Source organism: Talpa occidentalis, unplaced genomic scaffold (assembly GCF_014898055.3).
Source record: "Talpa occidentalis isolate TD23 unplaced genomic scaffold, MPIMG_talOcc4v2.1, whole genome shotgun sequence".
NCBI classification, from domain to species: Eukaryota; Metazoa; Chordata; class Mammalia; order Eulipotyphla; family Talpidae; genus Talpa; species Talpa occidentalis.
Window position 1 is genome coordinate 32,546,611 of NW_026555331.1, and position 20,026 is coordinate 32,566,636.

Genomic DNA, 20,026 nt, shown 5'->3' on the forward strand with positions numbered 1-20,026 from the left:
ATTTTTTTTTTTTAGATTTACTTTTATTTATTTATTCATACAAGAACTGGGGTATAGGCCAGAAGTGCGGTGAGGGTGTGTGTGTGAGAGGATTCACCAGAGACAGAGTGGGGAGCAGAACAGACAGATCTACTGAAATACACTGCTGAGAGGAGCAGCAGGTGAGTCAGGAGAGGTCTGCTGCGCCATGTGGGTTAGCTCCCTGGCCAGGGATCAAACTCATGCTGCAGTGGCTGACCATAGCTTGATAATGCTGAGACTTTAACCCACATACCATCAGGGAGGTCCCTCTACCATTTTCTTCTTTGGGCCATTGAGACATCTGGACCTCAGTTTATCTATAAAATGGGTATGCTGTGCCTGTCTTTCAGGTTTGTTAGAATTGTCTGGTGTGATAATGTATGTAACTCATTGACGTGGAGTCTGATATGAGAAGGTCCTCAGCAAACATGGACACAGTCTGGGGCTATGCAGGTTTCTCACTGCATAGGCATGTCCTGTTGAAGGGGTAAGGGAGAGATGAACTCCTGCCTATGTGAACCTGCAAAGCTGCATGTGTCAGGGTTGGGGAGGACATCTTCTAATTTCACAAAGTTCTTTTTGGTTTAGCAGTGGCCATGTCAATGAATTATTGCTAACTTAGCAAGAGAAAGAAAGAGCTGCAAAGTTAAAGGGCATAGATAAACAGTTCCCTAAACACTATGAAGTTGCTGTTGATCTATGAAACTGTTGTTACTGTAAGTTTTAGAACACGATTACTAGTAGATCATGAGTAGTGTCCACAATGCAGTCATGATCTGACCAATTTGACTGGTGTTAATAAAAACCGGTAGCTTTTATATAAATGTGCTTCCTTCTATTTGTTGGTTTTGATTTTATTTACTCAGCAAATATTCATCAAGTGTTTACTACATGCCAGCTCCAGACTGAGCACAGTGGTTACAGCATTTAAAAAGGAAGCTATGATCCCTGATATTCTAGAGTTTACATCTGTAGGAAAATTCAAATAACTCCTTCCCTATAGTTTGGTCCCTATGCATGATCTTGTACCCAAGCATCTTCACACAGTCTGCTCATAAGGTCTTGTGAATCCCCAATATGTGTCCTGGAGGTAGAGGAAGGTACCCGCCATCATTTCTTCTAGCAGTCTAACTGGAAAAGCAGGAGATCTTTTGTTAACAGGAGACATTCTGTACCTAGCCTATATTTTTACATAATAAATATTGTGGCCAGATTAATTGTTTCCACATCCAAATCAACGTTTAAAGATGTGTCTTCTTTCTGAATCCTACATTTTATCAAATCCTACACTGTTCTGGGCCTAATCCTTTGCTGTTTATGATCTCTCTTGATTCTGTTGTAAGTTGATCTATGTACAAATTTGTTGTGACAGCTGAACAGAACCTGGCTGTAAGCACCATTGTGATAAGCGCCCAGAGAATGTAAGTACTAGGCATTATTACAGAAGGGATTAGAACTAGAGCTAACATACCTGAAGCTTTTGAACTCAGTCCATTACCCTAATCAGAAATGAAAAGATTCCCCCCAGCAACGAGAAAACTTGAGGTCAATATTTCCTACCCCATTGCTAAGATATAGTGGACATGCCAAACACCTCACTGGTATGTCTGCTGGGTTTTCTAGAGAACTAATATTTTCCCTTGTCACCAGTCCTAGATTCTTGTAGCTTTTGAACTTTGGGAACCAAGAATCAGCTCCAAGGGGGGAATCCACTCATCTTCCTTTTCATCTTTTTTGCTTTCTTCTCAATTCCATTCTATCACTTTCCAACCATCCAACAAACATTTGTGACACTGCCAATGGTGATATTGTAGTTGGGCTATTTTTTCCTTTTCCCTCATCAAAGTATGTAAAAATACTGTCCTTGTGTGCCTAGGCACAAAAGTTAATCCCCCAGGGTAAGTTCTATCAGTTGGCAGATGTTAACAAGGTACTGATGTTTGAGGAGCGGTGAGTGTAAGCAATATCCCATACAATCAATGCATGAAACCATTAGCAAAAAATCCCATAAAAGGTAAAAAAAAAAAAAATAAGACAAACCAATTTTCTGTTTTGGCAGAATGATCTGAATTGATACATGTAAAATTAGTCTTGTCTGTCACAAAGTAAATGTAATAAAATTTGAAGGTAAACCTACTGTAGACATTGAACTGTAGTGAAACTAGAACATACAGTCATAAGATACTTCTGGAACACTCGATAAGCACATGTAGAGATGCAGGGCTCCTGCGAAGGGAGAAAGCTTGACCTTTAAGAACCAAAGAGCCAGTCACCAAGCCATGACAAAATGGTTACCTCCTTCATATCTGATTTTCTAGTTCATTTTCTTTGATTTCTTTTATAATCCTATAAGATGAATTCTTACTTCAAAAAAAGCTAGTGTGTGAAATATCACTTTTGAAATTAACAAAGTGTTTGCTATTAAAAAAGACAGTTTCCTGGTCCCTTATTTAGATCTTCTAAATTCCTGCTATAAATGAGACCATCCGGTATTTAATAAAGTAAAAATCAAAATCAACAAGCAACTATAAACCAGACACACACTCCGGGGGTGGGGTGGGGGGAGGGATTAAGGTCAAAATAAGGGGAGTGGGAATTGTATGGGGAGTTTTCACTATTAAAAATATGTGCTTTTTTAAAAAAAAAATTCAATCTTCACCCTTAAAGGCAAAGTACTAACATCCTTAAAAAATAAAGAAAACAGTGAACTCTAAAACCTGATGGCAATTCCCAAGGAGGGGTTCAAGGAACATGAACAACAGCAATAATACTGGAGATAAAGAAGGTTCTGAGACCATGATGGTAACATTCCAGACTTTAAGGCTGGCTTGGACAGCCACATTCGGAGATTTTGCCTTGAAACTATTACCTAGAACTACCTACATTTATCACAGCAGGATTTGAAGGCTGGCCAAGTTTGAAGCTTTTTATCAGGTTTGGTGAGCCTTTCCGTAACCCCACAGTGCTGGGTTTTTATTTTAAACCTGATATTGTAAAATATTAACATAGAAGTGAAAGTGTACACAGAAGCTGAGATGTGTGGCACCCAGAAGCATGATCTAACAGAACACACTAAAGCTTTGTATAACTGTGTTTGCCTTTTCCTGCATGACTAACAGACCCTCTTCACAATCCAACATTCTCCTTTCTAGGCCCTCCTGGTCCATGTCACCTTCCAGTGAGTTATTCCTGGCTCCTGATTCCTATTCTGCCTCTGCTTTTCCAAGTAGTCATTTCATTCCCCTGAGGCCCTGTCTCTGTCAACCCATCCACTCACCCATCCATACACTCAACACATACATACTGCATTTTTCCTAGGCCCCAGATCCCAAAGGGAAATGGAATTTGAAAAGAATAGGGGTTTCGGAATCACACACACTGGGCTAAAGCCCCAGCTCCATCACTGACTAGTTCTGAGACTTTGAGCAAATGACTTATCCTCACTAGGTTGCAGTTTTCTAGCTGTATTTGGTGATACAAATGTTTACTTTAGAAGGCTTTTGTGGGGATAATATGAGAGGATAGACTAAACTACATGGAACCAAGTAGGTTCTTCTATCTTGTCTCCTTTCTGTTGCTCTATGCCCATGTTTTGTTTTGTTTTTTAAAAGATTTATTTATTTATTTATACAAGTACTGGGTACAGTCAGAGTCACAGGAGGGTGAGAGAATTCACCAGAGCCAGAGCGGAGAGTAGAACAGGCAGAGTGACGAAGTATACTGCTGAGGGGAGCAGCGGGCAGCAGGAGAGGTCTGCACGCCATGTGGGACTCTCGCCTGTGGCCAGGGATTGAACAGGAGCTGCAGAGGCTGCAGGCAGCTTCGCAACCCAGTGCTCAACCGCTGTGCCACCGGGGAGGCCCTCTATGCCCATGTTTTGATGTAGCTGCATTAATGTCAGAAAGCCTTCAATTTCAGAGAAATATTTATTGTATTATTGATAAGAGTATAAATTAATACAACCCTTAAGGAAACATTTTGGCAGTTATCTCTCAAAATTACAAAAACATACTCTGCCCTTGTAATGCCACTTCTGAGAAATTACGCTACATTCATACATACGTACAGTCAAATGATGTATGTATAAAGGAATTCAGTGTAGCCAAGTTTACAATAGGAAAAGACTGGAAACCAATCAATGTTCCTTAATGGGGGACTGGTTAAATAAATCACACAATGGATTATTTGGTCAGTGTAAACAAGGAGAAAGAATTTCTCTATATATCAACACAGAAAGATTTCATTTGAAAAAACAAGGTGAAGAACAGGGGGAATAAGACATTACATTTTGTTGAAAAGGATGGGAGAGGGAAATGCCATTTGCAAAGCATAAAGAAACTTTGTAAAAATATACCCGAAAAATCCTAATAAAAGTATAGGTGTGACTGGAATTAAGCAGCCAATAGGGATGAGGTGGGAAGTATATTTTTCACTGCATATATTTTTCAACTGTCATCAATTTTTTTTAACTTTATGCACAGTTCTTACAGTCCATCTAATTCACTATATATGATCACCAGGCTGAGCACAAAGACTTACTGGGCATTCTCTGTGTGCCAGGCTCTAGAAGGAACACAAAGTCATACAAGACTTAGTCCAGAGTCTTCTAGCACTTAAAAGAAAGAAATTTCATTTATATAATATCTATATGAAAGAAACCCTATAAAATGAAGTTTAAAGTTAATGATGTTTGTTCTTCAGTTACAAAGAAAAAATATTTATTCAGTACGGAAATACGGAAATTTCATTGTGTGAAAATACTGGTATCTCTGCAAAGAACAATTTACATAACTGGGTGAAATTCAAGCCTCATCCTATTGCCTAAGCATCATGGACTCTAAGCAGCTAGTAAGGGTTCAGGTGAGAACAAACACATGATTATAGCTGTCAGTGGAAATGTACACATTCACCTAGAGATGAATTTGTCAATAATTACCATCTTGTTGTTTTGTCTACATAGGTGCTTCAGCTGTAAAATCTCAGGAAGAAGTCTGCCATAAATGATGGCATTTATATTAAGAAACAGCAGAGTAGTGATTACACATATAAGCAGGGGACTGACAGCAGTGGGAGAAAGATTTGGATGCAAAAGCCTAGAGACCCTTGGGTCCATTAAAGTCTGCCCAGTCAACAAAACCTTTGCATTCAGATTCCACCAAGATGCTCAGGACACTGAATAGAATGGAATTTTTTGTTTTTTACATATTCTTTTTTTTTAAGATTCAATTTTTATTCATAAAATAGCTGGGTTACAGACCAGAGGCGGGGGAGGGTGAGAGGATTCACCAGAGACAGAGCCAGGAGCAGAACAGGCAGACAGATGGAAAGCACCTCTGAGGGGAGGAGCGGGCTCCATAGGAGAGGTCTGCTGCACCATGTGGGAATCTCCCCATCCGGGGAATCGAACCCGTCCTGCAGAGGTTGCTGACAGCTTCACAGTGCTGTGCTCAACCCGCTGTGCCACTGGGGAGGCCCAGAATGGAAATTTTGAACAAAAGATTGCCCTAGTATTCAGAACTTCCACAGACACAAGAAATTCCAGATTCAGTCTTTATCTAACCATCCTTTGGTGGAGGGGAACCTCTTTCCTCACACCTTACAGGGTATTCAGTAAAACTTTATGTTTGACCACCAGGAACCAGGGCCTGTTTTTCATTTTGAATAGCACTGGATAATTATTTACCACCAGAGGTCAGTCTTCACTTTTGTCTCTGTGCACCCCCACACCTCTTTCCCTAACCAGTGGCCTTTGGAGGTAATGGAATGATGGGAACAAGCTTGGTGGGATTCAGTGTCTGATGTAAAAATATGTGAGCAAAGGTCACCGCATACTAGTCGCTTAACAGCTACTTAACCTGTGGCTGTTATCTGACTTAAACTGGCATGCAGAAAATAAGAACCTCTACTTTTGTGTCATGGGATTTCAGTTGTAAGAGCTCTCAGAGGGGCCTCCCTGGTGGTGCAAAGGGTTAAGTTCAGCACTATGAAGCTGTCAGCAGCTTCTGCAGGAGTTCAAACCCTGGCCACATGGTGCAGCAGACCTCTCCTGTCTCTCCCACTGCTCCCTGCAGCAATGCATCTCAGTCAGTCTGCCTGTTCTGTTCCCCACTATGTCTTTGGTGAATCCTCTCAAGCCCCGCACCTCTGGCCTACACCCCAGTTTTTGTATGCATAAATAAATCTTTAAAAAATAATAAAATTATCAGAGATAATCCAGTCCAACCCATTATTTTATGATTCTTTTTTTTGTAGGCTAATAATAAATCATGTATGACAGTTCTTAAGCCAGTGAGAATTTGGGAGCAAATATAAACTTCATATTTTTTGCCTTCTTCCAATCTACTTCTAACTGACTCTAACAGGGAGATTTATTCTAATATTTATTACAAGTTAATATGTCTATATTACATATTACATGTGTATATTTATTAAAATATCATAATTTGGGATTATAATACTTTACCATAATATTAAATGTATTACATTAAAATAAACACTATATTATATTTTATTATATTTCTTTTGCTATTTGCCCAGTCAATGACCACACATCTAATGGGAATCCAGAGAGATTTGAGGCAAAAAAAAATTTAAATCTAGTTATTATAGGCTGGAATCATAGCACCTGAGTTCACAGCCCAACTTTGACTCTTTCAGAGCCCTGTGACCTTGGGCAAACTATTTACTCTTATCTGTAAAATTTTGATCATCATAATACTTTGATATAACATTGTTATAAGGATTAAATGAAGTAATTTATTGGACAATTATGTGCCAGGCATTGTTAGGCACTGGGGTACAGTAAGTTAAGGCATGCACAGGACATTTAACAAACTTGGACTATTTTCATCTAAAGCACACACAGGCTTTGGGCTGTATACAGAATTCAACGAAGTTTTGAGTAGAAGAAATAGGAATGAATTATTTATCAGGCCTACAAGATCATGATGTTGAAATGTTGATGAACATACAATAGTATCCAATTACAAAAGAGTACTGTCTGATTGAGGATCAGAAGCAAAATACACCTGTTGATTGATTCAGTATTGTGGTGAGCAATTTATGCAGTGTATTAATTAATTTTCTATGCTCTAGAACTGGCTGTCAGGCATTTTAATATTCCTTTCAGAATAACACCTATGAGAACTTAAAACAGAATGAATGCACAAATAAAACATGAAAGGTGAATGGTTATTGAAATTGATAATAAAACGTTTTTTAAAACATTATTCTTTTCTGAAGAATCCCATTCCTACTTTACCCCTCCTTAAGAGTAACAGTCCCTGAAATATATGTTTTAAAAATCTATTATGATGATTTAGCACTCTGCTTTTTAAACCAAGATGCTACTCTTAGGATATCTGGCCATGGCGGGAGATAGGAGCAGCCAAATTAATAAAATGTTATCTTCTTGAAGTGTCAATTTTTCCTGTTTTTCATATTGAAACTAAAAGTTTTATCATGGAACAAAATAAAAAATCAACCTGATTTCATAAAACATAAAACATCAAAGAAATTGTTGCTTGTACAGGTTTCTTGAGAGCATATTTGGGTACAGAGACTTTTATCTCTTAGGTTAGCATGTACTGTACACTGGGGATGGATTTTTCCATTTCTTCACATTGTTGTCATAGACAAGGAATTTGGAATCACTTTTACCTATGGCTTTAATCTTGTTGCTTATTTCAACCTTTTTATTGCTTCCCGAGATGTACTGAACTAGTAATAAATTATCATATACCACAAAAATGACTGCCACACCCCTATTTCTGGCGGGTCCACACTAAGTTTTGACATGGCATTCATGAAAACTGTGTGCTCTTGGTGGAGGTGGTGTGGTAACAGACATCTGAAGAGGTGTGACTACATACCCCTAAATCATATACATCGTTTAACCATTGTTATCACAATAAAAAAACAAATAATAAAAACAGAAAGCCTGTGCTCCTTACAACAAAGTCAGAGAGAGAGATTTCTGGGTAATTGGGATAACAGGAGGTGCTAAAAGAAGACCTGTGAAGAGGAATTAACAAGAGTATAAAATTCCTACTAAAGTTCGCCTCAAAGAAGACTGTAAACAAGCTTAAAGAAATCTGCTTGACTAACTTCTGAGATTCATCCTAAATGTTAGCCACTCAAAAGTTAAGTGAGTTTAGGGTTTGAAAGGCAATCGTTCTCTAGCTCATTAACCTGCTTTTATTATTTCACAGCATGTGTCACTATCAGAAATGATCTTAATCATTTAACTTGTTTTATTTTCTGTCTCTTCCACCCCCAGCCCACACAAGTAGGGTACGAGTATCTCTACCATCTCGCCAAGCAGCTGGCTGTTACTTAACAGATGCTCAAAAAATACTTGTTGCATTTCTTTAGAAGATTCAGTGATGGCTACATTTTTATCCCATGCAGATGGACCAAGAAATACTTAAGCCAAAGACAGGGGGGACAGCATCTGACCTCTTCAAACGTGCAGGAACCTCTCTGGTGGAATGAATGCTCTCCACCATCCTTGGCTCAGCGGCTGAAGCGCTGACAGAAGGGCGAGGGGTCGGTCTTGACAGAAAAACGGGTCTGATGCCTCCCCTCAAGAAACTAACGGTTCCCAGTGAATCGACACCTTTTGATAACCCGAAATTTCGTAACTTAGGCGACTTACAGGAGCCTATTTGTAAGGACAGGAAATGACTAAATGAAGAGAACGCAGCTTTCGCAAGTTAAGGCCCATTTCACGCCCCGCATCCCGCCGCGGACAGGTTCACTCCGGCGTCAGGCCCCCGGCCGAGCCCACCCGGCCCACCGCAGTCTGGGGCAGTCGCCCCGCTCCAGATTCGGGGAGCCGCGGCGCGGCGCTCGGGTGCCGCTCCCATCCTCACAGAGGAGCTCGCCCCCTGCCGGGCCCGGGGGCGCGAGATGCACCCTTCCGACGCCCTCCCACCGCGCGCTCCTCCCTCACCCAGAGAGCCAGCTGGCCCCGCGTCCGGAGGCCCGGGGCGCTGAGGGAAGAGGGGACCCGCTCACCGCTGCGGAGCCTGCTGCCGTCGCCCGCCTTGCGCAGGGCGCTGCTGGAGCAGCCCATCGCCGCGCCGCCGCCGGCAGGGGGGCGCAGCCACCTGTGCCAGCCCCGCGGGCGTGGTCTCCCGAGTCCGGGGTCGGCGCGCACCACACCTGCTGCGCCCAAGTTTCTCCAACTCCGGCCGCCGGACTCCCGCGGGCGCCGGGCGCAAGCGCACAGGGGGCGCACCGGAGGGGGCCGCGCACCCGGAGCGGACGGGGAACGGCGCCAGGTGCAAGAGCAGGGAGGGGAGAGCACGGGCACTGAGGCTAGGAGCCGGAGGAGAGGTGGAGGGTGTGGTAAGGGCAGAGGGAAAACGCCTCTGATGCAGGGATAGGGATGGGGTCCAGCCGACGAGGCGAAGGCGAAGAGGTGGGAGAGCTCACCTGAAACATCACTAAATAGCTGGGGAGGGGAGGAGGCGATCGTGGCCCCTGGCTGTTGATTGGCTGACTAGGTTTGCGATGACAGTCTTTCTCTTGCTTAACTTCAGTACAGTTACCACAAGGAAGTTTATTTAACGTTGATATGATACCATTTAATCCACCCTATTCAATTTTGCTCAACTATTCAAACCAGGACCGCACATTACATTAAGCTGGCTTGCTTCTTTTTAGTTTGTTTTAACCGGAAATAATCCCTCAGTCTCTTCGTCTGTCACGACCTTGACATATCTTGAGAGCAGGCCATTTAGTTTGTAAATCATTTCTCAAAGCGAGTTTGATGTTTCCTCTGGATTGTTTTTAGGCGGTACAGTTTGGGCTGGAATACACTGACGTTATTTGTGTATTCACACCAACGTACATGATGTCCGTTTTTTCCTAACATTGGTGGTAACTTTGATTAGCAAGTTAAGGTACTATCTACCAGGTTTCTCCACTGAAATTATTAACTAAGTTTTTCAAAACCACATTATTTCCCAAGAGATGCTGTAACTCACAGATCAGTTAAAATGTAAATACATAGGTTGAAATTCTCTAAATCTTAATATTTTCACGCTAAACTGTGCCCAGTTAAGTTCCCAATTTTTCCCCATCAATTAGTTCTTAAGAGTTACCTGGGGTTTCTTACTTTTCCTCAGAGATAATTTGTCAGCCAAATATTAGTCTCATCCATTTTTGTCAAAGGAAGCATTTTATAATCAGATGAACAATAATATTTAGGTGTCCAGTGAACATCAGGAAGTCTTTCTCGTGAGCCACTCCAGTGCTTGCTCAATAGGCTTAGGAATAAAATGTCTATAGGACAGGGCTAGAAGCCAGATAGAGGCTCAACACCCCATTATTCCATTTAACACATGGGAGTAAGTGATAATTTGCCAGCAGCAAGAACAACCAACTGTAGAACTCTGAAACGGCACCCAAATTTTTAGGGGACCTACAAGCCACCTCATGAAAGATTGACTGGATCTCTTTGGGAAGTCTTCTTTACTGTAATACGTAGTCTCTTTACTATGAGACACTAGGTTAGATTTGCTTTCCCTGCAAGGTACCTCTGCCAGAACCATTAGTGGATAGTATCAAGACATTATACATCCATCAAGGTAGTACATGCAGCATTACATTTTTATCAAAGAACTTGCTTTACTGTGAGACAAGTAAGGGAATAGTTTAGTTTCTATACAATATACTAGTACTTCCATATATCTCATCATCCAGTGAAACCTATACGGTGATGAAATGGGACATTAAACACTTAAATCACCCAAAATAAAACATGTCAAGATTGGGGTGCTGCCCATGGTTTGTAGAATGTGCTATTCCCATTACTAGAATATACAGATCTGAGTCTTGCTCTCCAGGCTTCTTGTTCATTTCCTGAACTACAGAATAAATTCCTTTTCTGCTCAACTGAGATAGTTTGTTTACTTAGAAAAGTATCTAGATATATACAAAGCATACCCTGCTTCCCCTCCTTGACTGCTCTCTCTCCTAGTATTTACCTATTTTGTCTTATCCTTTAGTCTAACCATGATAAGGCCTGATTATAGCTGACACAGTGATTATTTAAAGATTAATAGTACCTTGATCCGTAATTCGTGAGGACAGTTCATAAATCTTTTTACTGCCAGACTCCCTTTATCATTTTTCTTTGATACTGTTTGTATGTTTTCACACCCATGTTTGGATGTCACAAATTATGTATTATTTATTTCTTCATTAAGTAATCAGTGACATTTTCTGATCAGTGTGACATGCAGTGTTATTACATTCATTAAATCTGGTTAGAAGCAAAAAAACACTGATGACTTATACTGTAGTACAACTTTATTAAAGATAAAATTACATGAGGCCTCCCCGGTGGCGCTGCGGTTGAGCACTGGGTTGCAATGCTGACCGCAGCCTCTGCAGCGCCGGTTCAATCCCCGGCTGCTCCCCGGCCACCAGAGGAGGTTCCCACATGGCGTGCAGACCTCTCCTGCCCTCAGCAGTGTACTTCAGTCCTTTTGCCTGCACTGCTCCCCACTCTGGCTCTGGTGAATTCTCTTATCCTCCCGCACTTCTGACTGTACCCAGTGCTTGTATAATAAATAAATAAATCTTTAAAAAAAAAAAGATAAAATTACATGGTGGGCTTTTCAAATTATTGAAAATATATAAAATCTCATATTTTATGGATACTTAGAAACATAGGAACCCCCTTTTACAATAAAATTTCAAAAACTGACTTTAAGAAATGTAAATTAATAAAAACTTAACTTTTACAAATACTCTTCTACTTTCCAAAACTGTCATTCCTTCACAGTAAAATAGCAAAAAAAAAGTACTCTGGGCTCTTGGTACCCAAGTGTAAAAAAACACAAATAAACGCTTCCATGAATGGAAAATATGATTTAAAAATAGGAGATAGTGTTTCTCTGGTCCACCTATTTTTAATCTCGCACATTATGGAGCATTGCCACTCTGAACAGAGGGGGCACAGGAGAAATATTTCAGATTCTTTATTACTATAGAGGCAGAAAGGCTGGAGATGAATAGGTAGTATTTATTCTCTCTTGTTCTCTAAAGATTAATGATTTTTTGTATAACTGTATGTGTGTTCAGTTAACTGGAAAGTCACCAACATTCACTGAGTTTATAGGCACTTTTCACTTAGATTCACTGTCCCTCTCCTCCCCACCCGTGTGTGTTTAATGCCCAGAGTGACTCATGAATGTGAAGATTGAGTTAAACAGGTAAGAGCTCCAAATTATTTGTGGACCACTTCCTAATCTGCAGACTAAATAGTAGTTGATAATAATGAATATAATAGTCAGAATTGCTTCACAATAAAGAAATGAAACAGTATACTGAACAATGAATAGCACTTAAACATATATTTGCTGTAAGAGGGAATGCAGGCTATCACTATTAATTCTCATACCAAGTAAAAACCAGAACCACAATAAATGCAGGTGGCTCCAGAGTTATCAGAAACATGGAACAGTGATTTTGGTGAAGAAAAACCAAAAGAGAGCTGTGTTTATTCTGTCTTATGATGTTGCAAAGTCACTCTGAAATGATACAGAATAGCTACCAGAAAAAATGGAAGGTAATGTCTTCTTAAAACATACACGTTTTCTGACATTTTAGTATGAATACTTACAAACTTACAAAAAGTCATATAGTACATTACTCACATGTCCTCCACTTAAATTCAACAATTAACAGGGGGCCTCCCTGATGGTGCAAGGGGTTAAGCAACGCACTACGAAGCAATTTGCAGCCTCCGTAGCACAAGTTGGATCCCTGGCCGGCCAGGGAGCAACCCACATGGTGCAGCAGACCTCTCCTGACTCACCCGCTGCTCCCCTCAGCAGTGCACTTTGGTCAGTCTGCCTGTTCTGTTCCCCAATCTGTCTCTGGTGAATCCTCTCACCCCCGCATTTCTGGCCAGTACCCCAGCTCTTGTATGCATAAATAAATCTTTAAAAAAAAAATTCAACAATTAACAACTTTGTGTTAATTCACAAATTAACTTTGCTGTATTTGCTTTGCCTTTCTGTTTTATCTAGATCTGCTTAATTTAAAAATGAATTGCAGATATCATACATCTCTAGATACACAAACATACACTGGTATTGTTGATTGTACTCTATCACATAGGACATTATGTGATTTAAAGTAGCTATTTTTAAGAATAGTAATAGCAGTCTTTTAACAGCAGGGCCAGCAAACTATGGCCAAAAGACCTGAAATACTATTTAGCCCTCTACAGAATGTTTGCCAAATCCTGCATTAATAAGGTGTGGAGATATTTACAGTCACCTCAAACCACAGGATTTCAAGTCATTTTTAGTATAAGTGCTGCCGAAGTGAGCACTTCAAGAGTCATTTTTGCTTGGGCAATGTTTCTTCCTCTTTAGCACATAGATTTGTGATACTGTGACTGACTTTAGGTGTGAGCAAGTGGCTACAATGGGGAGGTTGGCAGGGAGGAGTAGGATTGAGGAAGAAAACTAATATCCACTGCACACTTACCCTGTACAGGACCCTGCGTAAAATGCTTTATACACCATGACATTTACTGTGATCCACACAACTCTGAGGTAGACGCTATTCTAGTTATATTGATGGCTTAGAAATTGAGGCTGAGGCCTCCCCTGGTGGCGCAGCAGTTGAGTTCTGGGCTGCGAAGCTGCCCGCAGCCTCTGCAGTGCCTGTTTGATCCCCGGCCACTGGCGAGGGTCCCACATGGCACGCAGACCTCTCCTGCCATGCCCACTGCTCCCCTCAGCAGTGTATTTCGTCTGTCTGCCTGTTCTGTTCCCCGCTCTGGCTCTGGTGAATTCTCTCACCCTCCCATGCTTCTGACTATACCCAGTGCTTGTATAAATAAATAAATAAATCTTTTAAAAAAAAAAAAGAAACTGAGGCTTAGGAAATTTGCCCAAAGTCATGCAGGCATTAAACAGAAAATCAAGAACTTACCTAAGTCTGTCTCCAAAGACTTAACAATGGATTCAGTTAAGAGTCCCTTTAAGGAATTTTCAAATATTTTGTGATCATGATTCAAATACCAAGTGAGTGTTTTGGGCTTCTCTGACTTCTAGTACAAAACTACAGTTAAGATCCAGGAGAGAGAACTTCCCTGGTAGCCAAGGGGTTACAGTGCTATCACCACTATGGCCTGAGTTCGATCCCTGGCCAGGGATATAACCCACATATGGCACAGCAGACCTCTCCTGTCTTTCCGCTGTTCCTTTAGCAGTGAATTTCAATAAACTTGCCTATTCTGGTCCCCAGTTTGTCTCTGGTGAATGCTCTCAGCCCCCCTCACTCCCAGCCCCCACACCTCTGGCCCACACTCCAGTTCTACCAAAAAAAAAAATCCATGGGAGAAAGCAACTGAGTCTTTTCTTTACAGTACAGTGAGGACCAGAAATTTGGTATCACATCATGGGAAACACCTTAGGAAAGTCACCTCAAGTGCTTCAATTATTCATTCTCTGAGATGGGGGCAATATCTATCTTGATTACTGGGGGAAAGTGAATACTGAAAAGCTTTTAAAGTATAGAGCGCAATATAAAAATGTAAGGCATCTTTATTTAGTGTATATGTAAGCAAGCATGCTTCAAAACCAATTTAGCTATCTTTCTTTAGGTCTCTACTTCTCAAATTTTAATATTTGTAAGAATTATCTAGGATACTAATTAAACTTGGATGACAATGTCCCACACCTAGAGATTTCTTCCACAGACTTCAGTGAATACTGGGAGTCAAAATTCCAGGTGATTCTGACTCAGGTGAACTGAAAAATACTAACTTAAGATATAACTGACGTTTCAGAAGACATGCATTTAAAAAACACTTTCTTATTAAAAAAGGAACTTTTTCTGCAACATTAATGAATGCATGCTGTAAAATAACTAAAGCAATATTAAAATACACGAAAAAGTAAATGTCTTCTCCTTACCACTATTCTTTTCATCTCTCAGAGAAAAGGTTTGATGATTACAGATATTTTATCTACGTATGTATAAGCATATCATTGGTTAAGGATTTTAAAAAGCATTTAATCTCGTTTTTTTGGCCATTAAAAATGTTGAAATAAATAACTTTGTTCACATGTCTTGGAGGCAACTGTGACTTTCTGTGGGATAAAGTCCTAAAAGTAGCTATTGCTGAGCCAAAAGATTCAAATAGTATGAAAAGGAAACGATGACACGAAAAGTTGTTTACCTATTGTTCTGACCTTACTTCTTTTTCTTATATTGTTGTTTATTTTTGAACAATAGCTGATTTCTCCGCTCCTGTGTAGTCCCCATAGATCTCCCACCACCACATCACCCGTGAACCACCACCATAGTCCCTTGTGCTCTTCCCTCCCTTATTTTGAGCCATCTCCTTCCCCCTTCCCTGGTCTGATCTTTTAAATTTTTTACAGTGGGGGTGATGCTTTATGTGCCTAATATTTTGAACGCTAGTCACTGGATGTCTACATAAAGGTCCAACTTTCACAACGAAAATAAATAGACCGGTTTATCGCTCTCTGTGAAAATTCGTCTTACAAGTTCACGCTAATACGATCACGTAGTCATCAACGGCCAGCGAGCATCGCCACCGTCCTCGGAGGAACCCACTAGACAGCCGAGCGCCAGGAGCACACGCAGCCGCTTCAGCTCGGCGGAGCTTCTACTTCCGGTGAGTAGACCCGGGAATGAGGCGTACTGGAGTCCTCCTGAAGTCTTCCCCCTAGAGCTGCGGCTTCGGGCAGAGATGAGTTCCGCCACACTAAGACCACCGCCTCCTCAGACCGCCCCTACCGTCTCACCCTCTGACTGCTTCTCGGCTTGACTCGATGTTCTTCGGTTCACAGTGCGCAGATCGGAGCAGCAGAGTAACAGCGCCGCGAAGTTTATAAAGCGGAGTGTACAGTCTCACTACCACGTTAAGTAGGGTATCTAAAGCAACCAGTACCGATCCTCTGCCGCTTGCCCCGCCCCTTCCACTGCGATTTGCTTCCGCTTCCGGTCCCGGTGTCTCGGCTCAGCCGTGAAGAGCTTTGCATTGTGGGAACTCTTTCCTTTCTCTCTCCCCGGCCATCTTGGCGGCTGTTCTTGGTGAGTGGGCTCCTTCGGGTGGAGGTTTAGGCATCACGAGGAGTCCTTCGCATTACCGTTTGGAGCTCCGAATCCTAAACTGTCTGCCGTCTCCTCTACATTCTAGGTTGGGGGCCATCCCGCACCTAAGGCAGGAAGATGGTGGCCGCAAAGAAGACGGTGAGTGAAGCAAGCGGGCCATGCCGGAAGCACATTCACGTGGAGAGGAGTCTCGGCCGGGGCGGGCAGATCTGAGCACACAGGGGAGACAGCATGACCACTGGCATTTGGAGGGTCACAGAAGGACCCCAAGAGGCCCTTTCAGTAATTTGGGACTCTACTTTGAAGGCTTTATTAAGGGGCTCGGCTTCAAGAAGTCTGGATGGATCTCGTTTAGAGGTGGTAACAAGGTGTTTAAGTAGGTGTTAAATGTTTGCCTTGTAGAAAAAGTCGCTGGAGTCGATCAACTCTAGGCTCCAACTTGTTATGAAAAGTGGAAAGTACGTGCTGGGGTACAAGCAGACTCTGAAAATGATCAGACAAGGCAAAGCTAAACTGGTCATCCTCGCCAACAACTGCCCAGCCTTGAGGTAATGGAAGGAGTGTGAGTGTGTGTGTCGCCTCTGCAAGTTCATCTTTAGCGAATATTTAGAAGTGTAAACTTGAAATCCGGATAGCATGAATTCTATTTTTCGTGAAATGTTTTACCAAGGAATGCTTGTAAAATGAGTTAAGGTTGCTTATTGTGTTTGGCTCATGATACCCTCCCTTAATCATGTTCTCACCATGTGGAAGCTTGGCTAGCAGAGTGTGGCAGAAGGTTAAAACCATAGAGCGGCATCTTTTCAGGGAAGCAAACACGTAATTTTTCTGTATCCTGCGTTTTTTGGTTTGAGGTGCTTTAAAGGTACTTGATGGATAAACTTGTTTTACTGTAATAAAACTAGATTAGAAAAGTTCAAGCTGGCCTGACTTAACTAATTCATCCTACTTGTCAATTCCCAGACCCATAGTTTTGCTTGGCTCACTTTTGAAATTGAATTAAAAGGGTAAATAAGTTTTAGAAACTTTGACTTTGTAAATATATCGTGTTTTCAGTCTACTAACTGGGGGTTGATTTTTCAGTGGTAAGGCATAATGTCCTGTGAGGACAGCATTTTATATAATTGACAAAGTTTGGGTGTTCTGCATCCCATCTTGCGTTTGGGGCTTACCCCTAATCTTTCAAACCTGCCTTCTGTGACAGTGCTTCTTAAAACATGAAGTGCACACAATCACAAGAGTGATCTTGTTAAAATACAGGTTCTGATCTCATGAGTCTGGGATGGGGCCTGAGATTATGCATTTTTAAGAAGCACTTTGTGGCAGTGTTGGTTTGTGGGTGCATACATTCAGTAATGGCATGATTCCATTAGGGCTCTCTTGGAATTTATAAAGCCATCTGCCTATACAGTTGACATAGAAATGTTAACTGGGTAAGTAATATCATCCCCTATCTAAGATTTGGACACCAGATTATAGAAATGTTTGTTTTTTAAGATAACATAGGTTCAGTTTCTGGATCCTCTGCTATTTATACTGCACCTCACTTATCGTCATTAGCTTTAAAAAAAAGGGGGGGACTTAAGAGATTACCATGAGAATTATAGAGTCTGGCATGTAGTAAATGCTAAGTAAATTAAGTAAATAATGCTTTTATTTTGCACTTTACTCTCTAGTGTCCATTAGCATAAATATCATCTTAAACATGGTAGCTGCTCAGTAGATAGTACTGGTTTCCCCATCTCTGAAAGGATCCAACAAAAGAACAGGTCATATTAGCTGGTGGATATGATAGTGTTTTTGACAGTAATAACTGGCTTAATTACTGTTTGATTCTGATAAACACTATGAGAGAAGTAGTAACCCTAAGTCTGTCGGTCACTTAGTATGGCATATATTGTCCCTGTTTTTGATTCCCACAGGAAATCTGAAATAGAGTACTACGCCATGTTGGCCAAAACTGGTGTCCATCACTACAGTGGTAATAATATTGAATTGGGCACAGCGTGTGGAAAATACTACAGAGTATGCACACTGGCTATCATTGACCCAGGTATGCTCTTTGAATCATAAAATTATTTTTCCCCTTTAAAATACAAGTATTCCTTGCTATATAGATGTCTTTGGTTACTTTGTTCAGTTAGTGAGAATTTGGCTATTGCAAGGGGAAGTCTGTAGTATCATTTTACATCAAATAGATAATGTTAGCCCATTATAATTACTTCATTATAAGTTAATTTTTTTAATTTTGAGGTGAATTTTATTTCATGAAGCACCTCAGAAATTATGACTTGTAGGACTTTGGTAAAGGTGAAATGATAAAGGGGGAGAATAATTAGGTGAAACAGTACCTTATTGGCTTCCTGAGAACAGACAGGTAAATAAGAGGAAAACAAGTGCCTTACAAATATAAATCCTGTTATATTTTGAACTTAGTTTTAAATCATAACATAACGGCGAATATTCTCGCTGTTCTGATTTTGTGATAATCAGGGCAGGCTAAACATTCGCTATATTATGACCATGCATGTGTCCCCAGGCCTAGTTCTTACCCTAGGTCTGGTTTTCTATATGCTGGTAATAAACTAAGACTGATTTATATGATGGATTTTGTGTGGACAGTGTTTGTGACTCTAGGTATCTTTGAATAACCTCAAGAAGTGACCGCACAGCTAGTGTGATAACATCAGCATAACCACTGCTAGTTTGATGATTACCACTTCATATTAAACAAATTGTAAAATGACTGTTTTATTTTCTAGGTGATTCTGATATCATTAGAAGCATGCCAGAACAGACTGGTGAAAAGTAAATCATGTAAAATTTTTCTTTAATAAAACTGGCCGGAGCTTGTTTTAAAAACACTGTATTCGTTTTCATTTTTTCCTTTGTAACTTGTCTCAGTACACTTTTCTGAATATTAGAGAGGATGAGGCAGTTAAATCTCAGATAAGACTGTGAGGGAATAAGAGCTATACGTTCCAATTACCATCTTCTTGTGTTTGTAAAGGAAGTAAATTGTGTTCCTTTCTTGTTAAGTCTTTGTTTTAAGAGTTAATTGTCATAATCCCAGTTTCAGGACATGGTTGGCATTTTATGTTTGAGAGGTGCTAAGTTCAATACCTGGAATTTAACCAAAATTGTAGTTTACAGTCCAGCTTAAATCTGCCATTTCTGAGTAGCAAAGAGATTAAATGAAATTTGTTTGCCTCACCCAGAAAATTGTCACAGGCTGAGGAAAGTTCTGTTCAACTTGAGTAAAGAAGGATCTTAATGGTTTGCAGTGGTTGGGGTATTGAAATTACTTGGATGATTTCAGAATTAACAGATGTTCAATAAATGTTGAGTCTACAGTGGCCTAAATTGTGCTGTATATAATTTTAGCCCTAAGAGAAACTGAAGTATGTTCTGTGGAACCTTTTTCCCATATCTGTTAATATCCTTTGGAACATTCAAGAATTACTGGGGATGGAGAGAATGTTGGTTTAGATATATCTTTTAATTTATGCATTTGGATGGTACAGACCTTGTATACACTCCACAGTCTAGGAAGGATATAGAAGTGTCAGAAATGGTTATGTCTTTTGGATTTTAGAGTCAGTTGATAGGCACTGGTGACTAGGTGAGGATACCTTCCATGCTTTATCCAGAGTCAGGTATTGAACATGTAGCAACTCCTGGGTAAGAGCCCTCAAGTTACATAAAAAGAGGTAAATGTCCCAAAGTGCCTAAAAATATCTGTCGCAGTTAGTCCATTTCCATAGTTTCAGTCTCAGTAGGGAAGTTTATGTGTGCTTGTTTTTCCCCTTCACTCGGTCAACTTTCAAAATGCTATTTGAATTACTACACTGCTTTCCCTCGGGGTTGACTGGTTCCAATTTAGATTTTT

The 20,026-nt window shown here is 40.7% G+C and overlaps 2 protein-coding genes and 1 non-coding gene across 3 annotated transcripts in view; 2 read left to right on the top strand and 1 right to left on the bottom strand.

Annotated features, from left to right (window-relative positions):
* The window catches only part of ERICH5 (glutamate rich 5), a 29,098-nt gene extending 20,001 nt beyond the window's left edge, over positions 1–9,097 (bottom strand). Inside the window, exon 1 of the mRNA XM_037503608.2 lies at positions 9,040–9,097. Within this exon, the coding sequence (XP_037359505.1) occupies positions 9,040–9,097 (58 nt within the window). The remainder of the gene's footprint in view (positions 1–9,039) is intronic.
* Positions 9,098–16,060: 6,963 nt separating this feature from the next.
* Positions 16,061–19,014, top strand: RPL30 (ribosomal protein L30). Its single transcript, XM_037503597.2, has 5 exons — positions 16,061–16,116; positions 16,223–16,275; positions 16,540–16,685; positions 18,060–18,190; positions 18,900–19,014. Exons 2-5 carry the CDS (start codon positions 16,255–16,257, stop codon positions 18,947–18,949), a joined length of 348 nt encoding a protein of 115 aa, XP_037359494.1. The 5' UTR covers positions 16,061–16,116; positions 16,223–16,254; the 3' UTR covers positions 18,950–19,014.
* Positions 18,592–18,723, top strand: LOC119251846 (small nucleolar RNA SNORA72). Its single transcript, XR_005126607.1, has one exon. It is a non-coding gene; the product is annotated as a small nucleolar RNA SNORA72 (small nucleolar RNA).
* Positions 19,015–20,026: the final 1,012 nt, after the last annotated feature.